The 19,182-nt window shown below is 37.4% G+C and overlaps 4 protein-coding genes and 1 non-coding gene across 5 annotated transcripts in view; 3 read left to right on the top strand and 2 right to left on the bottom strand.

Moving 5' to 3' along the window:
* Positions 1 to 230: 230 nt before the first annotated feature.
* On the top strand, positions 231 to 2,154 carry LOC18040206 (V-type proton ATPase 16 kDa proteolipid subunit). Its single transcript, XM_006435056.2, has 3 exons — positions 231 to 449; positions 578 to 863; positions 1,603 to 2,154. Exons 1-3 carry the CDS (start codon positions 368 to 370, stop codon positions 1,733 to 1,735), a joined length of 501 nt encoding a protein of 166 aa, XP_006435119.1. The 5' UTR covers positions 231 to 367; the 3' UTR covers positions 1,736 to 2,154.
* A 4,694-nt stretch (positions 2,155 to 6,848) lies between these two features.
* LOC18040327 (1-acylglycerol-3-phosphate O-acyltransferase) lies at positions 6,849 to 10,918 on the top strand. Its single transcript, XM_006435050.2, has 9 exons — positions 6,849 to 7,360; positions 7,558 to 7,794; positions 8,316 to 8,362; positions 8,479 to 8,597; positions 8,688 to 8,848; positions 9,309 to 9,418; positions 9,491 to 9,590; positions 10,418 to 10,541; positions 10,629 to 10,918. Exons 1-9 carry the CDS (start codon positions 7,155 to 7,157, stop codon positions 10,752 to 10,754), a joined length of 1,230 nt encoding a protein of 409 aa, XP_006435113.1. The 5' UTR covers positions 6,849 to 7,154; the 3' UTR covers positions 10,755 to 10,918.
* A 1,120-nt stretch (positions 10,919 to 12,038) lies between these two features.
* On the bottom strand, positions 12,039 to 15,680 carry LOC18040326 (probable LRR receptor-like serine/threonine-protein kinase At4g36180). The gene has a single exon (XM_006435044.2). It carries the CDS (start codon positions 15,491 to 15,493, stop codon positions 12,092 to 12,094), a length of 3,402 nt encoding a protein of 1,133 aa, XP_006435107.1. The 5' UTR covers positions 15,494 to 15,680; the 3' UTR covers positions 12,039 to 12,091.
* A 1,855-nt stretch (positions 15,681 to 17,535) lies between these two features.
* Positions 17,536 to 17,608, bottom strand: TRNAE-CUC. The gene has a single exon. It is a non-coding gene; the product is annotated as a tRNA-Glu (tRNA).
* Positions 17,609 to 17,668: 60 nt separating this feature from the next.
* Positions 17,669 to 19,182, top strand: part of LOC18040325 (protein ACCUMULATION AND REPLICATION OF CHLOROPLASTS 6, chloroplastic) — a 5,465-nt gene continuing 3,951 nt past the window's right edge. The window contains exons 1-4 of the mRNA XM_006435043.2: positions 17,669 to 18,132; positions 18,220 to 18,450; positions 18,536 to 18,760; positions 19,078 to 19,170. Coding sequence (XP_006435106.2) covers positions 17,848 to 18,132; positions 18,220 to 18,450; positions 18,536 to 18,760; positions 19,078 to 19,170 — 834 coding nt within the window. The 5' untranslated portion in view covers positions 17,669 to 17,847. The remainder of the gene's footprint in view (positions 18,133 to 18,219; positions 18,451 to 18,535; positions 18,761 to 19,077; positions 19,171 to 19,182) is intronic.

Raw genomic sequence — 19,182 nt, 5'->3', positions numbered from 1 at the left:
TTTTTTTATTTAAAATAAGAAATGAATTAATTTATGTTTAATTATTTAAGAAATTCCAAGTAAAAAGGAGATTTATTAGGAATTTTAAAGGGTGGCGAAAGGCTTAATGTAAGAAAACGAATGACAGCGCCGTTCAGTCAACCCCTTAGAAAGTGAAAAAAAAGCCCAAGAGGAAGCCCAAGTACAATCTGATTGCACGATTACAAGTTGAAGTTGATTGCTTTCTTCCTTAATCTCGATACGGAAAAGAGTCGAGGGGTAATTAATTTTTAGAAGTCATTAGTCTCCTCTTGAGAGAAAGAGCACGGAACAAATAACGAAAACAAAACACACGCTCAAGTCTCAGATCCAGTCCGCATCTCCCAAGATGTCTTCAACATTATTCAGTGGCGATGAAACCGCTCCATTCTTCGGCTTTCTCGGCGCCGCTGCCGCCCTAGTCTTTTCCTGTAATTAATTGATTTAAAAAAAACTCATATATTGGATCAATCAATCAATCAAATTTAATATTTGATTCTTAGTTGTTAATTTCCCAGAATTAATTTTGGATCTGGGGTTTTGTTTTGTTGTATTGCAGGTATGGGAGCTGCGTACGGAACGGCGAAGAGTGGCGTCGGTGTGGCGTCGATGGGAGTGATGAGGCCGGAGCTTGTGATGAAATCGATCGTGCCCGTTGTTATGGCGGGAGTTTTGGGTATTTACGGTTTGATTATTGCTGTTATTATTAGTACCGGAATTAACCCTAAGGCCAAATCTTATTACCTTTTCGATGGCTACGCGCATCTCTCTTCTGGCCTCGCTTGTGGCCTTGCTGGTCTCTCCGCTGGTATGGCAATTGGGATCGTCGGTGATGCTGGTGTCAGGTATTTTCTTTTAAAATTATTTTGGTTCTTTTATTTTCAATTTGCTTTCTCAAATCTCAATTATTATTTTGACTTTTGAGCTTCATTCTGGGATGATTTTTGTATAACTTGATGTTTTAGGAACAGTATAAATTGAATTGATTTGTACTCTTTTTTTTTTTTAAAAAAAAAAAAGGAAAAAACACATGCTGTGCTGATAAACATTTGCTGGCTTATCCAAATCTTGTGCTTTGTTCATGTAGATAGTGCTTTACTGTTTGCTGTGCTTACTCTTCCCAAATTTGATCTCAAATTTCCGTGTGGTATGTGATGTGGGATTTATCAGGATTTATCAAGTGAACTCTTGTTCACGATTAAGATAATCTGTCACTGCACTATTCACGTGATGAATGCCATGTTATTTTGTAGGTGAAAATTTTGGGATCAATTTAGGACAAGTGGCGTTATTCTTGTTAGGACTTGTCACTAGTCACCATTGGCTTGCCATCATGTGCTATCAGATCCATTCGTCTTTGAAGATACTTCATGCTATCTAATTTGACCCCCTTCAACATAAAAATCATTATTAGCACCTTTCTTTGAGGACTTTGAACTTGATGCGGTCAGCTTCGTTGCATTTTAATTGTTTGTTTGTTTAAGTTTCTTTTTATGACACTTGCATTTCCTCTTACAAAAATGGCTAGTAAATGTTGTAGATTTTGCAAAGTTCTTCCTTTTGAATTGAAATTGTAATGTGCAGAGCCAATGCTCAACAGCCGAAGCTTTTCGTTGGGATGATCCTCATTCTGATCTTTGCCGAAGCGCTGGCACTTTATGGACTTATTGTTGGTATCATTCTTTCTTCTCGTGCTGGTCAGTCAAGAGCAGACTAGAAGAGGATGCTTTGCTTGGTGGTTATTTGGCCTGTTGTGTTCCATTAAGAAGAATTCAGTTCATATTGCATGTGACGGGAGGTGGTAGTCTGCGTTGGGTAGTGTTTTTCTTTTTCGACTTAAAAAATTATTGTCTGTGGTGTGATTGTTCAACCAGATTGATTCGATTTTTAATGGTATGGAGAATGTAGAATTAGGAATTAGTTTCTCCCATTAATAAAGTCATGCTGTCATTGTTTAGTTTAATGTTAAAATGCTGTATTTTTTGGGATCCATTTATAGGTTGTTGATACCCTAATAATCGCTTGTAATGTTTTCTGAGACTCTCTTTACTTGATCTCCAGTTTTGTAAAGCCAAAATTGTGTTGTGGGTCAATAAGTCAGAATCTGTTTTCTGTTTGGCAGTCCAGGCTAAAAAACGAGTTGTGGTGACAAAATGTAAGCAGTGATTTATAATATTTGTATTGGGAGGTTTATATTAATAATTAAGCCTATTATTTGGAAGATTGGAAGACTTATAGATAATATTTAAATTAAAATTGTAGAGCAGAAACCCTGATATTCAGTTCCGCCTTGCGCCAAAGATTGGTAAATTATCCAACGCCGCACATATTTGTGTATGAATAGAACTCAAAGAAGAAGCCAAAGGGGGAGAGGCAAGACAAGAGAAAGAAGGCTTCTACTCTTGTTCAACTTCTTGTTCGAAGAATTCAGACTTCTCTGTATCTCTCTGCATTTCACTCATCCTTAAAAACGAGATTATATCAAGACATCAACAGTTTTTGCTGAGAGTTAGAAATCTCATCTCAAGAAACCCTCTCTGAATTTTCATCTCAAGAAGACCTCCCTTCAATCGGAAATAAGTTCTGATCATACTTTTCCCATGAACAAAGAACAAATGCTATACTAGATTAAGGGTGCGTTTGGGATTGAGGTTGAGTTTAAGCTATAGTATTAAAGTGTTTGGTAAACACTTGCTGCTGTAACTTGAAAATTATGTTGATATGATTTTTCACTTGTTTAATGTAAAATATATTATATCTTTAATAATTTTATTAAAATTATTATTTAAAATTTATATTTATTATATATTATTAATTTTTATTTCATGGTTATAATTTTTTTTTTCCAACAGCTACAGCACCTCAATCTCAAACGCATCCCAAATTTCACAAATATAGCTTCGTACGAGGTTAAAGTATCATCGTATCAAACTCATCATCATATCAACTTTGAAACTTGCTACAACTGCGAAGAACAACAGAGTCCACTTCCATTCTTCCAATTGGAACTTGACCAAAGTTACAAAGCTATAAGTCTTCGCTCTAAGACAAGTTAGACCAGTAAAGCCTCGTTAGCGGAGATTCTCCCTTCACAGCACAATATGACTCTAAATAGAACACACCAGGTGCTTAGGGTTAAAGCGAGGCAACAAGCAAATAAAGTACGAAAATTGGCGTATTGCATATTGAAACCATTAAAAGAGTTCCAACATTTATGAATCTATTATGAAGCTAAGGAAAAATTAAAGCAACTTCTTCAATTAAAAGTTACAAGTTACGAAAGATTATCTCAGCATTTGCACTAGCAATTCACTCAGATAATTGAAGATAAGACTCAAAAGGGAAGTGTTTATGACTGAGTTGCAGAGGCAAAATCATATTTGACACAACTGATTTCCTGCAACATAGAATCCACGATCTGATGCAAGAACCTGTACATAATAATATCAGACACAAGAAGAAAAATAAAGTTTACATGAAACTACCATCATCAAACAAGCTTCTGCTGTCATTTTACCAAAAAAGTATTTCTGAACGAAGCTGAAAACATAACGGACAACAAATAATCAAGTTTCGATGATAATTTTTTTTTCAAAACGGCAAAAACATCTGATGACCAAGTTGTTGTGGCACCAAGACCAAAACATTCTAAGGGTATGTTTGGAATTGAAGTGATATAGCTTTTAAGCTATAGCTGCTGTGAAAAAAAAAATATGATTATAAAATAAAAATTAATAATATGTAGTAAATATAAATTTTAAATAATAATTTTGATAAAATTATTAAAGATATAATAGATTTTTAATTATACAAGTGAAAAATTATATTAAAATAACTTCTAAGTTATAGCAGTTAGTGTTTACTAAATATTTTAGTGCTGTAATTTAAAAGTTACAGCTGCCAAACTTCAATCTCAAACGCACCATAAATTTTTCATTAAAAGTACTATGGATCTTCTGCAGAGCAGGTTAGAGGATAATTTGAACTCAACTCATGTCAGGACTTATCGAGTTACAACATCTACCGTCACAATCCAAAACTCTTGAGAAGAAATAAAGCAAGCCAATTTTAGATTCTTCAAATTTGTGAACATTAGAAGGCAAGAAGTAGAAAGCCTTAAACAGACTCACCACCAAAAAACCACAAGCTGCTTGCCTCGGGTGACTCTCACTTCAATTGAAGATCAATATGCATGCAAATCGTTCAAAAGCAAGAGGTAACAAATTAATGTCTCTTAGTACAGAGGATATGAATTTGACCAACAATTTTGGGGGAAAAAAAATGCATAAATGACCTGATGAATCCAAAGCAACAAAGTGATGCCCAATTGTGAAGACGCGCGAATTTATTTATTTATTTACTTATTCTTTTCTGAGAAGACTCACAAGTTGAAGATAATCGTCTGCGGAAAATGCAGGAATGGAAAGCAATGCTGAAAAATCCCTCCGAGAAATTTGATGCAACCACGGCATGTCTTCAAAGCAAAAATAGGCTTGCTTTAGCTAGCGAAATCGACGAAACAAACGAGCTGAGATTAGCCCCTAGGGTCATTGACAATTTGAAAACCAAGAGATTATATTCTCCCCCCCCCCCCCCCCCCCCCAAAAAAAAAAAAAAAAGACATCAAGATTAAAGGATTTCGAATACTAAGTTTATATACTTGGCGAGTGATTTTGAATTCAGGAACCAAAATTCATAGATTCAGCCGCTTACAAAGCAAAAGACAAATTTGGGGCGTCAATTTAGCCAACAATCCATGATCAGCCAACCTAGGTGCAAATGCAGCATCCGACATCCATTTGTAGACTTGAAGCTATGAAGCAAAATTTGAAATCTTCAACAGAAGTAGGATGCACCTATTCGTTGCATCCTCAAGATTTCAAGAATCAAATGCAGTGACGACAGTGAGCCCAACAACAGATTAAATTCCTATGTCTCAAGCTATAAAAAATGTGATGAAATTCGCATCTAAAAGTGATGAATACACGTTGGCCAAGCTAGTAATAGAGCTTTGACTTTCTTGAAACTGCATCGCTTCATCTTCTTTTATCAAAATAACAACAACAACAACATAAAATGGTTCAGAAAAAGGTCTTCGAAGCTCTTTTGTTTTCAAAAACCTAAAATTAAATCTTACGAAAAGAAAAATGAACTTCATACCAAAAACTCTAAAAACACGTCAGGCAAATTAAGTCCCGAAAAAACTCTCAGACAGAAAATGCATGTTATTCTCATATACCAACAAATTTGCCTAGGTAAAGAGCCCTAGGAAATATGTAGATGTAAGATAAAGAAGCCCTAAAACACGTCAGGAAATAAATTTTCAAGTCATGCAACTTTTCACGCAATAAAACTGCAAAACCCTGAAAATTTCTCAAGGCAATAAGATATTAAACCCTGTAATCTCTTAGTCTTAGGCAATGAAAGTCTAAAATCCTAAACAAATGATCTACTAAGTTCCTTATGCATAATTAAGGACCTGAATTCTTCGGGCAAGATTTCAAAGACCAAGATGCTTAGATAGATTTATAAATCCTTAATTTTTTAGGAAGATTCGAAGTAATAAGTTCGCTAGGCAGATTTACAAAATCGTAAATTTCCTAGGCATATTTACAAATCCTAGTTAAATTTTAAAGTCTTAAGCTCCTTAGGCATGCGAAAATTATGTCACAACATGAGTAATTCTCAGCCTCCCGGAGGCTGGAGTTGGACGCAAGGCTCAAAGAAAAGAATTTTGAGCTCTAACTGCATGAAAAGCTAAAATAATATTCCAAAAATTATCCTTCTTCAATGAGGGAGAAAAAAAAATTATTGAATTTATAGACACCATTCTTATCATAATTTTTGCTAACATAGTTTCATTATACAACGTATTGGTTTTATTTGATGGAAATTGTAGTTGAATTTTCTATTATTCATTATTTTTAGATAGCATATTAAAAATTTGTGAAAGAAAAAAGAATATTTTCAGTTACTAATTATTTTGAGTTGGCAAAGCAAACAATAAATTATAATTCACAATGAAAAAGATTATGTACATTTTCATTTGATATTATGTCCATTTGGTCAATAAATTATTACAATATTTTAACAATAATATTTATAAAACTATATAATTGTTTTTAAATTTATAAAAATAAAAATTTTAAAATACTTAACTAATTCTCTTCATTTTTTTATTATTTGTACAATGAAATTAGTAATGATTATTTTAAAAGTTAAAAACATCATCAAATGACTCAAAATCAAGTTAATATTTGTTTGGTAAATATTCTTATTGTTTAAACAGTGACATCACAATATCACACTGTAGAGATTAAGACCTAAGATATTTCAACTATGCTCAATTTATCAGTGAAAGTACATCCATAGGAGAAGAATAATTATCTTCTCCTATATAAAAAGAAAGACTATACTATAGGCTCAAAGGAGAATTAGAAATTATGAGGAGATAAATCTACGATAAATAATTTTTGAGTTCGGTTATGTTGGAGTTTACTTACGATGAAATACGAATCTTAACTACATGCGAAAAGTGATAAATAATAAATAAATAAATTATAAATTTTTTATTATTTATCACTTTATGTGTGCGATTAAAATTCCTACTATACTGTAAGTGAACTCTAACTTAGAACTCTAACTTAGCTATAACCATAATTTTCGGACGTGTGGACCACATCTCAAATTTGATGAAAATCTTGAGGTTCAAGCTAAAGAATGGCTGCTCTGGCTGTTGTACTCTCTTGACTCTGCACGTACGTCACGGCAAACGTAATATATCTCTGCCCCTATTTACCAAAATATCCCCAATGTCGCCGCCGATTTATTGATTTTGTTGCGTCATGCGTGCCCTCACCAGAACCCCCCGCCAATTTTCCTCTTCTAAAGCTCTTTCTTTTTTGAGAAGTTTCTTAGCAGTCAACAATCGAAGCCCACTCGCCCTCTCAAACGTAACACGTGTCCCCAACCGATTTAAATTAACCGTTCCTTTTCTGTCGCGTAATATATATGTATGTTCGTATTGGTAAGCAAGTATAAATAACGGGGTGTTTGTGGCTAGTTGTGTTCCGACATAATTATCGATAATTGATTCACCGGCACTGTTCCTGCTCAGCAATCGTTACCCAAATTGTATGAATCTGCGGGGGTCCAGCTCAATTCCGAAAATGGCAGAAGAAATTAGCAAGAGCGAGCTAAGATCCTCTGCTGCTGCCACATCAACACCATCATCATCTACGACTGCAAAATCGAGATGGTCCTGGCCGTCCGTCCTCCGTTGGATTCCCACTTCTAACAATCACATCATTGCCGCCGAAAAGCGCCTCCTCTCTATAATCAAGTAATTCTTCTCTCCCTTTCGAAAAAAAAAGTAATTCTTCTCTCTCTTGAAACCCTTGACACAAAAGTAAGATTAAGATAGACAAAGTTCCTTTTTAAAAATTAAAAAAAAAATTATTTTTATTCTCTCCAGCTTAACATCTTTGTCAATTGTTTAGTCTTGTTAATCGATGATTGTTAATTATTTTTGCATTTTAGGACTCCATATGTTCAAGAACAAGTTAATATAGGTTCAAGTCCACCTGGGTCGAAAATCAGGTGGTTTCGTTCTTCAAGCGATGAACCAAGGTTCATCAACACGGTTACTTTTGATAGCAAAGAGGATTCTCCCACTCTTATAATGGTTCATGGATATGGAGCATCCCAGGGCTTCTTCTTTCGCAATTTTGATGCTCTTGCTAGTCGTTTCAGAGTCATTGCTGTTGATCAACTTGGGTAAGCTCTGTTTCTTTTGAATTTGCTTCATGCTTGATTAATTTTGTATTACCTGTGTAATTTTGTAATTTGCTTCCAGCCTTTGTTCTTAAAAATTCTTGAATTTCATCATTTGATTGTTTACTTGTGCTCATAAATTGTGGGGGTCAATAAATTTAGTAAATGCTTGATTTGCTTTTTCTAAAATCAATATTTCTCTACATTTTCATGGATTTTTGACTAAGAACCTTGCTGATGGGAATGTTCCTCCATGGTTGCCTTTGAGTATGGTTAATTGCACGTGTTAGGGATGCTGAACTATTATTATTTAATACTTGGTAGTCCCTAGTTGGACTCATTATAAGCTTCTTATATTTTAAATAGTTTCTTTCCACCCATACTGCAAGTCTTTTTGGTCATATAAACCTTTCATGCACCGTTGAAGAAGCATTCTCTAGTGGAATGCTTCTTACTGTTGGGTTCTTTAAGTTTAGATAGAACTTTTATATGCTCATAGTGTCCCTTTTCAACTACTTTTGCAGTTGCGGTGGATCAAGCAGGCCTGACTTTACGTGCAAAAGCACAGAAGGTTAGACGTGTACTCTCTGGGTTGTTTCTTTTCCATCTCTTTCTACTGCCTTAATTATCATGAGTTAGTTTGCTACCTAAAGTACTACAATATAATCTGTTATATTGATAATGCAGAAACTGAAGCATGGTTTATTGATTCCTTTGAGGAATGGCGCAAAGCCAAAAACCTCAGCAACTTCATTTTACTTGGGCATTCTCTTGGAGGGTATGTTGCCGCTAAATATGCTCTCAAGGTGATTGTTTTTCGATGTTGATAGTTGGATATTAAGAGTAATATGTGACAACATTTTATCTTCTGATGTCAAATTTTATTTATGTCACAGCATCCCGAGCATGTCCAGCACTTGATTTTAGTTGGACCTGCTGGATTTTCAGCTCAATCAGATGCCAAATCTGAGTGGATTACCAAGTTCAGGGCAACATGGAAAGGAGCAATTTTGAACCACTTGTGGGAATCTAATTTTACTCCACAGAAAATTATCAGGTATACTTGCTTGTTTTTGAGCGTGTTTATCTTATCTCTTGCACTTAATTGAAAATTTTGTTGTGGTTGTGTGCTAAAACATTAGTGTGGCTCATCTCTCCCTTTTCTTTCTGTTTCAGATTATCATTTCCTACATGTAGTTTTGTTTACCCATGTCCTTTCCAGTTTTCTGTGCTTTTATTGGCACAGCCTCTGAATGTGCAATGGGGTCAAGTTACTTATCCTTTTAAATAGCTTTTATTCCAATAAACTATCTCATGCATCCTCAAGTAGAAGTTTTTTGTTGGATATCAGCTGCTATTTAGAGTGGATGATTGATGAAATTTCATCCTCTTTTTTACTTTTTAAATAAATCCTTATCTCATTGTCTGCATTATAAATCTTCTATCATTTATCATATATAACACACTCATTATATGATTGCTTTGAGTTTTGTCATATTGGATGATTCTTAATGCAGAGGTTTAGGTCCTTGGGGTCCAGACCTGGTTCGTAAGTACACAAATGCTAGATTTGGTGCATATTCATCTGGAAGTGTATTGACCACAGAGGAGTCCAGTTTGCTGACAGGTTAGTAAGATTTATAGATTGCATGCAGCGCATTTGATTAGTAGATAGCTGATGTGTTTTCTCTCTTGAAAGACTATGTGTATCATACTTTAGCTGCCAAAGCAAGTGGGGAGCTGTGCTTGAAATACATATTTTCTTTTGGAGCATTTGCTCGAATGCCCCTTCTACACAGGTTTGATGATCCAACTCAATCTTAAAATTTTCTCTTAAAAGTTATTAGTTATCAAATTGCCCTGCTTGCTATCATATCATATGCTACACATATTTCTAAATTATATAGTTTGATAGTATCTTCATACATAATTACTCATTGCTTTTTTGTTTGCGAATCCTCAATCATTTAGTGCTTTAGTTTATTATTGTTGTAGTGTGTAGGTTGCATATGTGAAATGCATAATTAATTGGTTTATATCTGTAAAATATTATGGTATTGTGGTTATATATTCCTATAAATGGGCAAGGGATTGCATAAGTATCTGACTGGTGATAGGAGTGGGTAGGAAGAGAATGAGAAGGGCTATTATTTATGCCCAAAGCCAATTTGGTCCAGCAATGGGTGTAACTGGAAATTTGTTTCAATGTGAGATTTCTAACTTTCTACAAACTTGTTGTAATGCTTCTGTTCAATATTGTTGTTTCAGTTAGTGGTCTGTGCATTTCATATGAGACTCACCTCATTTTCTCAATAAGGATGGTCCCATTGGTTTTCGCTTGTTTATTATACTATGGGTTGAAGACTACCTTCTTGAATTCACCATGCAAAAGACTTCTTTGAAGCTTAAGTACATTACTAGTCTTGCCTGGAATGTATTTTAGAATTAAGAAGCTCTTCCCAACTGCTATCCTATGGATACTGATACCATCTAAAACTGATATTCAACAGTACAACAATGTGCTAGTAGAGTTGATTGATTGGTTTGGAATCACATTTCCTTTGTCAGACTTTGTTGAGTTTGTAAGAGCTGGTTAACATAAAGCAGCTCTTTTCTTTCTTGACAGTGCCCCAGAGTGGAAAGTGCCAACAACTTTTATATATGGCTTCGAAGATTGGATGAACTATCAAGGTGCACAGGAAGCTCGCAAGCATATGAAAGTCCCTTGTGAAATTATTAGGGTCCCACAGGTTTATATCTCCATCATGTCTCTTTATCCATCCATCAATATGTCTATCCATCTATAATCAAAATTCTTCTCATAACAAAATATGCAGGGTGGGCACTTCGTGTTCATAGACAACCCAAGTGGTTTCCATGCAGCCATGTTCTATGCTTGCCGGAGGTTTCTTTCACCTGACCCTGATCATGAATCTTTACCTGAAGGTCTTTCATCAGCCTAGTAACTTGTATGTTGTGAATTTGCCTCCCCAATTTTTGTATAATATAAATTACATTGATTTATGAGTTAGATTACCATTTCTTTCATCAATAGAACATTCTTTGCTGATACTGAATGAAAGAATGTTACGTTTTCAGCTAGTAAATTCTCTCCCTCCCTTTTTTAGTTGGAGTATCGATAAGATCGGTCTTGCTGCCTTCTATTGGCGGATTTGTGGAAATAGAATAGGATGAGAGTAAAGAAATCATTCATAACTGGTTGATGTCATACCTACTTGGTAGATGGGGCCTTAAATTGGAGCTCGTAGGCGACTGGCATGAGAAAAATTGGGGTGTGTTTTTACACGCGCACACACACATAAAGATTTTATTTACATGTACTTGATAGTAAAATTCGGAGATTGTCAAATTTTGATTCATAAGTCTACTTCTCCAATTATATGAAATGACGGTATAGGTTGGTGGGTTACCACCACTGGGCTAGTCTTAATGTTGGTAGAGGTAGCAGTGGGGCAAAGGTAAAGTAATATCTTAAAGTTAAAAAATTGATAATGACCCATTGAAGATTCCGAAATCACCGTTGCTTGTCCATTGTCATGACCCCGATTGAATTTTGGGTTTGGGTCTGAACTCCGCCAGTCACAAGACACATCAACTGATCAACAGTTCAACACTGCCAAATTTATCACCTGCAATTACTGCAGAATTTAAAACGATGGATGGCTCATGGAAATGGGACCCAAAACCATACAACTTCCGTGCCACCAAATTATTGCTTCACAACAGGAGCAAGCCAGGGGCCACGTGCTGGTCAATACTATTAATCCTACGTGGCAAAAGGACTCTAAAGAATCTAGGCTCTCCTTGCTTTTTCTGTCTTTAAATTTCCAGACTGCAGCTGACGCCATCTCTCTTTTTCCGATAAAGACACTTCCAAATTCAGCTACTCACATTAACGGCTACTTTCTCTTCCCCTCACTATTCGCCACGTGGCTTTACATTATACGTTTTTTTTTGGCGGGAATGGGCTTACGGCCCATCACCCCCAACCCCCGCTTGAAGCAGCTGGGATGACTGATATATTTTATTTGATGGATGGTGCAGTGGTAGTCGTACCACTCAGCTTCTCCAACGTCGCCATTGGGTCAAAGAAGGTATACATATTGTGGGGGGAAAAAAGGAGGAACAAAGAGCAAATAAAGAACCAAAACTAGTAATAATAAAAAGGAATAACATTGATACAACACATTTCTTATCTAGAAAATGATAATAATCTAAATCTCCAAGAATGACTTCTTTACCGAAGAAATTTTGTACTGAAATTACAGTTGAAAAAATGTCACATTGGAGAAGGGAGGGACGTGGGGTCAGCTGAAGATGGCATATCTGGCCCTACCCTGCAACCTTCAAGCATGAAAACAATATCTGCCATTGATGGTCTATCGAGTGGATCAGGAGCTGTGCAAAGAAGCCCCACTTTAACACCTAACAAGAATTCTTCCCACTCGGATGACTCAGGGTCTAACTCAAGCAAGCCGGGCTCTAACAATTCTGAAATTTGACCTCTTTGCAATTGCTTCTTCACCCATTTAACTATATCTTCATCTTGTGTAAACATTACTGGTTTCCTCCCTGTTAGTATCTCTAACAATACAATCCCAAAGCTGTACACATCCGCTTCTTTTGTTGGCTGACCGGTTGATGCTGCCTCAGGTGATACATAGCCTAATGAACCAATTGGAGTGGTAGATGATGAGGCCTCAGCTGGGGTTGCTATGGCTAATCGGTCTAGCCCAAATTCTGATAAATGAGCTTCAAAATCAGCATCAAAAAGGACATTTTGTGGCTTGATATCACCATGAACCATATCAAGCGAATGCAAGAAAGATAGTCCGCGGGCAAGGCCAAGTGAAATGAGGTGACGCATTGGCCAATTTAGCACATGTCCATCTTGATGAGAAGCTTCTTGAAGAAGAGTTGCTAAGTTTCCATTAGGCATGTAGTCATAAACGAGCAGCCTTACATCTGGTGGTCCTGCATAGTAGCCACGTAAAACTGTTAGGTTTCGATGCTTCACCTTGCCTAGTGCTTCAGCTTCCTTCCGGAATGTGTTTTCATCAATGGTTCCATCACGAAGCCGCCGGATTGAGAGCACCATTCCATCTTGATAGGAAGCCTTGAATATAAGACCATATCTTCCTCTGCTTAACACATTTTCCTCGTCAAATTGTCTTGTTGCTTCCAGTGTCTCTACATACGTTATCTTGTTGTTGAACATAACCAGTTTTGGACCTCCATTTTCTCCGCTTCCACGTCCCCTTTCAGCTCCTGAGCTACCACGAGAAGGGCTTGGCTTCTTCTCTCCAGTTGCCCAAGCTCTAAGCGTCTGACGCCAGCGTAAGAGGCTATAAATATAGCCACAACAGCACAATGCCAAAAGACAAGCTCCAGCCGCAGACACACAAATCAGTATTATCAGCCTCTTCCTTTTTCTCTTTCTCACATTTGCACATTCTCTATCCAATGGCTTTCCACACAGTTCACGATTCATAGCAAATATGGAAGGATCATTGAATCGAGAACTAAGCATTTTTGGAATCTCACCTTCAAGGTTATTCCTTGATAAATTTAAGTATCTTAAGCTTGATATGAGTGCAAGATCAGCAGGAATAGCTCCACTCAACCTATTTGTTGAAAGATTCAATGTTGTTAAGTTTGATAACTTTGAGAATGATTCTGGTATGCGGCCTGATAGACTATTCATATCCAATGTCAAAGAAACCAGAGAAGAACATTTTGAGATCTCCTTTGGGATTTCACCAGATAATTTATTCTGACCCAAATCAAGCTTCTTTATACGAGATAAATGTGAGATATCAACTGGAACATTGCCTGTAAAATGATTTGAACGAAGCTGAAGGACTTCTAGAGCAGAACAGGCACCAAGCTCTGCTGGGATCATACCAGAAATTTGATTGTGTGACAAAGAGAGAAAAACCAATGACCGAAGAAATCCGTAAGTTGCTGGAATATCACCAGTAAAGGCATTATCACTGAGGTTGAGGTACTGTAGACCGACTAAACTGCTAAAACCTTCAGGAACATCACCAGATAAGTTGTTCTCTTCAAGGCTAACAACTTGTAAACTTGGCAACCCAAAGAGCTCAATAGGCAACTCACCAGACAAATTTTGGTTACTCAAATCCAAAGTAGTCAGCCTCATCAAACTCCCAATACTCCCCGGAATCTTTCCTGAAAACCCACAAGCACTCAAATTAAGAACCAGCAAACCCTTCAAGTTCCCTACATCATAAGGAACCTTCCCCCCAAATTTGTTATAACTGAGGTTCAAAGTAGTCAAATTACTCAACCTCGTGATCTCTTCTGGTATATTCCCTCTTATATCATTTTCACTCAAATTCAATGTCTCCAGCTGAGAAAGATTCCCAAAACTCAACGGAATCAGCCCCGAAAACATATTCCTTCCCAAAGATACAATCTTTAAGCCCCTAATTCCGCCCAAAAAGGCAGGAACTTGACCTGAAAACCGATTCCCTTCGAGATCAAACATCTGCAACAAACTGCATTTCGCAATCTCATCGGGAACTAACCCAGATAACGAATTATTGGCCACTCGTAACACCTCTAGTTTATCAAGACTCCCAACAGCAGCAGGTAAATTCCCAGAAAAGAAGTTTCCAGAAAGATCCATAACTCTAAGACTAGTAACATTAGTCAACCACGATGGGAACACGGCGCGTATGCGATTATTTTGAAGGTCCAAAACCTCCAAAACACTAACACACCTCCCATTAGGCGGCTTAACGACACCCGTGAAGGCATTAAACCCCAACTGAACAATCCTCAGAGAAGAGATATTACCCCAAAGATTACACAGAACACTTACAGGGACCAAACCCGTGAGCTCATTTCTCGACAAAGATAGAACTTGAAGCGTTGAAATTCTGCCAATAGTACCGGGAATCAAACCCTTGAGCACGTTATCTTCAGCGCTTAAATGCACAAGCGAAGAACAGTTTGATATAGCTGAAGGTAAAGTTCCGTACAAGTGATTAGAATCCAGCCACAGGTACCCAAGCTCTTGAAGTTGACCAACACTCGCCGGAACCTCACCGGAAAATGAATTGTATGATAAATTAATAAGCTGAAGCTGAGATTTTGACGAGAAATTCCCGGGTATTTCACCTGTAAATGCATTTGAGGATAAATCAAGATATCGGAGGGATGGCGAAATATCTGCGGATATTTTTCCTGAGAGGAGATTATGTGCTACGTTGAGGACTAGTAGGTTTGTGAGATTAAAAATGGAGAGTGGGAGATGACCGGAGAATGAATTGTACTGCAAGTAAACAGCGCGCAAGAGTGAGCATTGATGAAGAGAAGCAGGTATAGAGCCATTGAGGTGGTTAGAGTGGAGACTTAATTTGCGAAGCTCGTGTAAGTCGGCGAGTTGGTCAGTGAGTCGACCAGCGAGTTGCAGGCGAGGCAACCGGAGCTCGCGGACTCGGTTGTTGTAACACACAATGCCACGCCAGTCACAGGGCGCTGACGGCGTGGAAGAGTCCCAGCCGTCGAGTGCACCAAGAGGGTCCTTCAGGTGTAGTTTAAAGGAGGTTAAGGCTTGTATTTCTGACAAGACGACTGCGTTTTGTTCACCGAAGGCAAAGTGGGTTAGTGTGACGAAGAGAAAAATAGCCGTTGCTGTTGATGTTGCGGCCATGAGTGTTTGAAGAAGAGAATGGGCAAACGAATGGCTTGTTGATTGTTGTTAAGAGAGAAGAAGAAGAAGAAGAAGAAGCTGTGGTTGTGGGGTTTGAGGAGGAGCGTATGTTAGTAGCAAGACAGTGCTTGACACAAACGATGCCATTTGCTGCGCCAGAAGTTTGTGTTTGTGTTTGTGCTTGTGCTTGTGCTTCTCTCTCTCTCTTTCCCCCTTTTTTTTTTCTTTTCTATTTCTTTTCAATTCAACTGTGATATGTTTTCTTTTTTATTTATTATTATTTGGGGCTGCTTTTTGTTTCCTATTCGTCGTGCCTGCTCACTTCCCCCAAAGGTGCATGGACTTTCTTTCTTTCTCTTTATCAAGGGGCTTTGTTGCGTTGTATACGTATCATTTTTTTTTTTTTTTTGGATCTTTTCGTTGTTGCACTTTTTTCAAGTTCTTATGGGGGAAGAATCATTAAGTCTTGTGATATCTTATCACGAGGAGAGGGGGGTTCTCTTTCATATTTGTCACCCTCATAGTCAGTAGTCACATTGGGTTGGGTCAGGCCACTGCTGCTTGATGTACACATATATATACATACATATAGATAAATATGAAGTCATCTCTTGCAGGGTTACATCTTACATGACTACAATAAAAATTTAGTGACATGTCTTTCTTTTGAGCAGGAAATAAATGAATTGAATTTCGAATTTTCAATGCTCATAGCCTGCTGCTACCTATCACAGCATGCAAGGTCACGAGCTTTCCAGGGATCAATCTATTGGATTAACCCAAGTGCCAAATAGGAAGTTACGAAGTTGACAAAGAATGTATGTACTGTTTTACAACTTTTTGAACGTGGAATTTGTGAGGGGTATTATTTGATAAAAATTTTAGACGTTATAATCATCAAATTAAGTTGGGATGTTTGAAGTTTATAACAGCCCGTCTGGGCTCCTCCTTTAAAGATAATATGGACATATTGGGTTGTGCGGCTTCTTCACGGTGACAAACATTGCATTGCATGTATGGGTTATTAATTTTGTTAATGATTTCTTAATTATTTACTAGCAACAGCAATGGTTTTCTTTTAAACCTCTACTTCTTTGTGCCTTTGTAAAAAACACTTTTAAATTTGCTGATAAGTACGCAGTAGCTTCGTTGGTTAAGAACTAAAGAAGAACGCAAATTTAGAGAATCAACAACATTCACCAATTAAGAACCAACCAACATTCAATTCCAGGAGCTTCAAACATTTACTGAGAAACCCATCAGCTAAGCAGCTTTCCTACTAATTGTTGAGTTAATCTCAACAATCAGCCTTTTTAGCTAGTGGGTTGTCATGGAGCCATCATTGTGTAAGAAAAAGTTGCAAGGACATGATTCTTATCTTTAGTTTTTATCATTCTTTTTCCGTTTCTCATAATGTGTATATTATATTGTCAACATTTATGGCACAAGTCTGCTAAGATTAATTGTAACACCAACACAGCCAACTAGTATAATAATGCTAAAATTCATTTAAGCTTTATTATTATTATTATTACTACTACTACTACTACTACTACTACTACTACTACTACTACCACTACTGCCACATTGATTATCAAAGACATTGTTTTTTTTTTTTAAGGGGTCTAACTCATTGTTAATTGTGTGATCAGCAAGACCATGTTATTCAAATTTGGGGTAAAATTAGGCCCATGGGTTGTAGTTAGTTTGATTGAATATTTTAAGTTTGAAGCAATTCATGTAATTAACTAGAATAATTTTCAAGATTGTACTGAATCGATATTTCCAAACAACCTTGGCAGATCACACTACTTCAAATTCAATTCATAGCACACAAGCAAACCCAACTTGTATGGTTGGTTAGTATAATAATGTTGCATCTTCTTTCCGTTGGAACCATTGCGGATGGTGAAAGTAAATGAAAGACAAAGGAGGAAAGGCTAGAGAAGCCCAATTCTGTAGAGATAAATGGAAGGCCCAAATGTTAAATAGAAGCCCAGAAAGTGAAGTCAAAGAGAAAGACCCAAAGATTAGAAAAAACCTTCCGTTGCCGGGAATCGAACCCGGGTCTTTCGGGTGAGAGCCGAATATCCTAACCGACTAGACTACAACGGAGCTTTGAGACGTTGGCAAAACTTTTAATAAAAGAATGTATGAAGGAAATCATCCAAGTAAAAGTAATGCATGAATTAAAATGAAGTCTGAAAAAGCAATCTAAGTGCCAAATAATTGGAATCAAACAAAATTTCGAAAAGAAATCCACGGCACATAATCATTAACACTTTGGTGGAGTCAAGAGTGAAAGAATCTGTCAGATTAGTGAGGGTTTGTTGAAGCGCGGCACAACAGAAAAGATGCAAATGCAAGCCTTGGGACACATTGATTTTGGTCTTCGAAGTCCACTGCTCGTTCCAGCGCCTCAGCCTCGTACTAGTAGTAAAAGACCCTCCATTTCCAAATTGAACACCACCACCGTCTCCTCCGCCAGCAAATGGGCCCACCGCCTCCTCGCCGACTTCCAATTCACCACCGCCGACAATTCCTCTCTCTCCTCATCCTCAAACACCACCGTCACTCTCACCCCTCCCCCTCCTACTCCCACCAACCGCCACGTATCCATCCCCATCGACTTCTATCAGGTCAGTGTTGGTCTGTCAATTAACCAACGAGTTAATGAATGTGATTAATAATAATAATAATAATAATAAATCATTATTATTAAACAGGCGTTGGGAGCGGAGACTCATTTCTTGGGAGATGGAATAAGGAGGGCTTATGAAGCTAGGATTTCTAAACCACCTCAGTACGGGTTTAGCCCTGATGCTTTGATCAGCCGTAGACAGATTCTTCAAGCTGCTTGTGAAACCCTAGCTAATGCTAGCTCTAGAAGAGAATACAATCAAGGCCTCGCTGATGACCATGCCGATACAATCCTCACTGAAGTTCCTTGGGACAAGGTAATTAATTGCATGCCTTCAATTCTCTTATGCCAGATCTTGTTTGATTGAGGTAATGACAACAAATTTGTGTGAAATTTTCAAGGTTCCTGGAGCATTGCTTGTGTTGCAAGAAGCTGGGGAGACGGAGGTAGTGCTTAGAATTGGAGAGAGTCTGTTGAGAGAGAGACTTCCCAAGTCTTTCAAGCAAGATGTTGTCTTGGCGATGGCACTTGCCTATGTTGACATTTCCAGGGATGCTATGGCATTTAATCCGCCTGATTACATTGGAGGCTGTGAGATGCTCGAGAGGGCTTTGAAGCTGCTGCAGGTATCACCAATTTTCTCTCTCTCTCTCTCTCTCTCTCTCTCACAGATTGAGCACTTAGAGACACATTTGGTTAAGACACTCAATTCAAACGTCTTGTCCCATTATAATTGTCTGAACAAGCAAACATTCGGCAACCTTTTTAGTTCTCAAAATGTTTTTAACTAAATTTATTTAACTTATGTTTGATGATAAACCATACAGGTACAAAATGAACAAGGTTGGGCAGCTGATTTTTTTGGCTACAGCTTGCCTGAGTTGGTTGCTTTTCTTGTTCGCAATAAATTAATTGATAAATAAATACTTTTTTTATAATGTAGGAGGAAGGGGCCAGTAGTCTCGCTCCAGATTTGCAGGCACAGATTGACGAGACGTTGGAGACGACGTCGTTCAGTAAATGCTACAGGCACATAAATTTCAGCCAC

This window comes from Citrus clementina, unplaced genomic scaffold, assembly GCF_000493195.1.
Source record: "Citrus clementina cultivar Clemenules unplaced genomic scaffold, Citrus_clementina_v1.0 scaffold_5, whole genome shotgun sequence".
NCBI classification, from domain to species: domain Eukaryota; kingdom Viridiplantae; phylum Streptophyta; class Magnoliopsida; order Sapindales; family Rutaceae; genus Citrus; species Citrus x clementina.
The sequence above is the reverse complement of the archived record's forward strand: the minus strand, read 5'-3'. Positions and strand labels throughout refer to the sequence as shown.

Bases quoted from the DNA above. Each gene is read 5' to 3' on its own strand.
- LOC18040327 (XM_006435050.2), top strand. From the start codon at position 7,155: ATGAATCTGCGGGGGTCCAGCTCAATTCCGAAAATGGCAGAAGAAATT. The intron at 7,361-7,557 runs GTAATTCTTCTC...TTTGCATTTTAG, and splicing joins CGCCTCCTCTCTATAATCAA to GACTCCATATGTTCAAGAAC. The intron at 8,849-9,308 runs GTATACTTGCTT...TTCTTAATGCAG, and splicing joins ACTCCACAGAAAATTATCAG to AGGTTTAGGTCCTTGGGGTC.
- LOC18040326 (XM_006435044.2), bottom strand. From the start codon at position 15,493: ATGGCCGCAACATCAACAGCAACGGCTATTTTTCTCTTCGTCACACTA.
- LOC18040206 (XM_006435056.2), top strand. From the start codon at position 368: ATGTCTTCAACATTATTCAGTGGCGATGAAACCGCTCCATTCTTCGGC. The intron at 450-577 runs GTAATTAATTGA...GTTGTATTGCAG, and splicing joins TGCCGCCCTAGTCTTTTCCT to GTATGGGAGCTGCGTACGGA. The intron at 864-1,602 runs GTATTTTCTTTT...TGTAATGTGCAG, and splicing joins GTCGGTGATGCTGGTGTCAG to AGCCAATGCTCAACAGCCGA.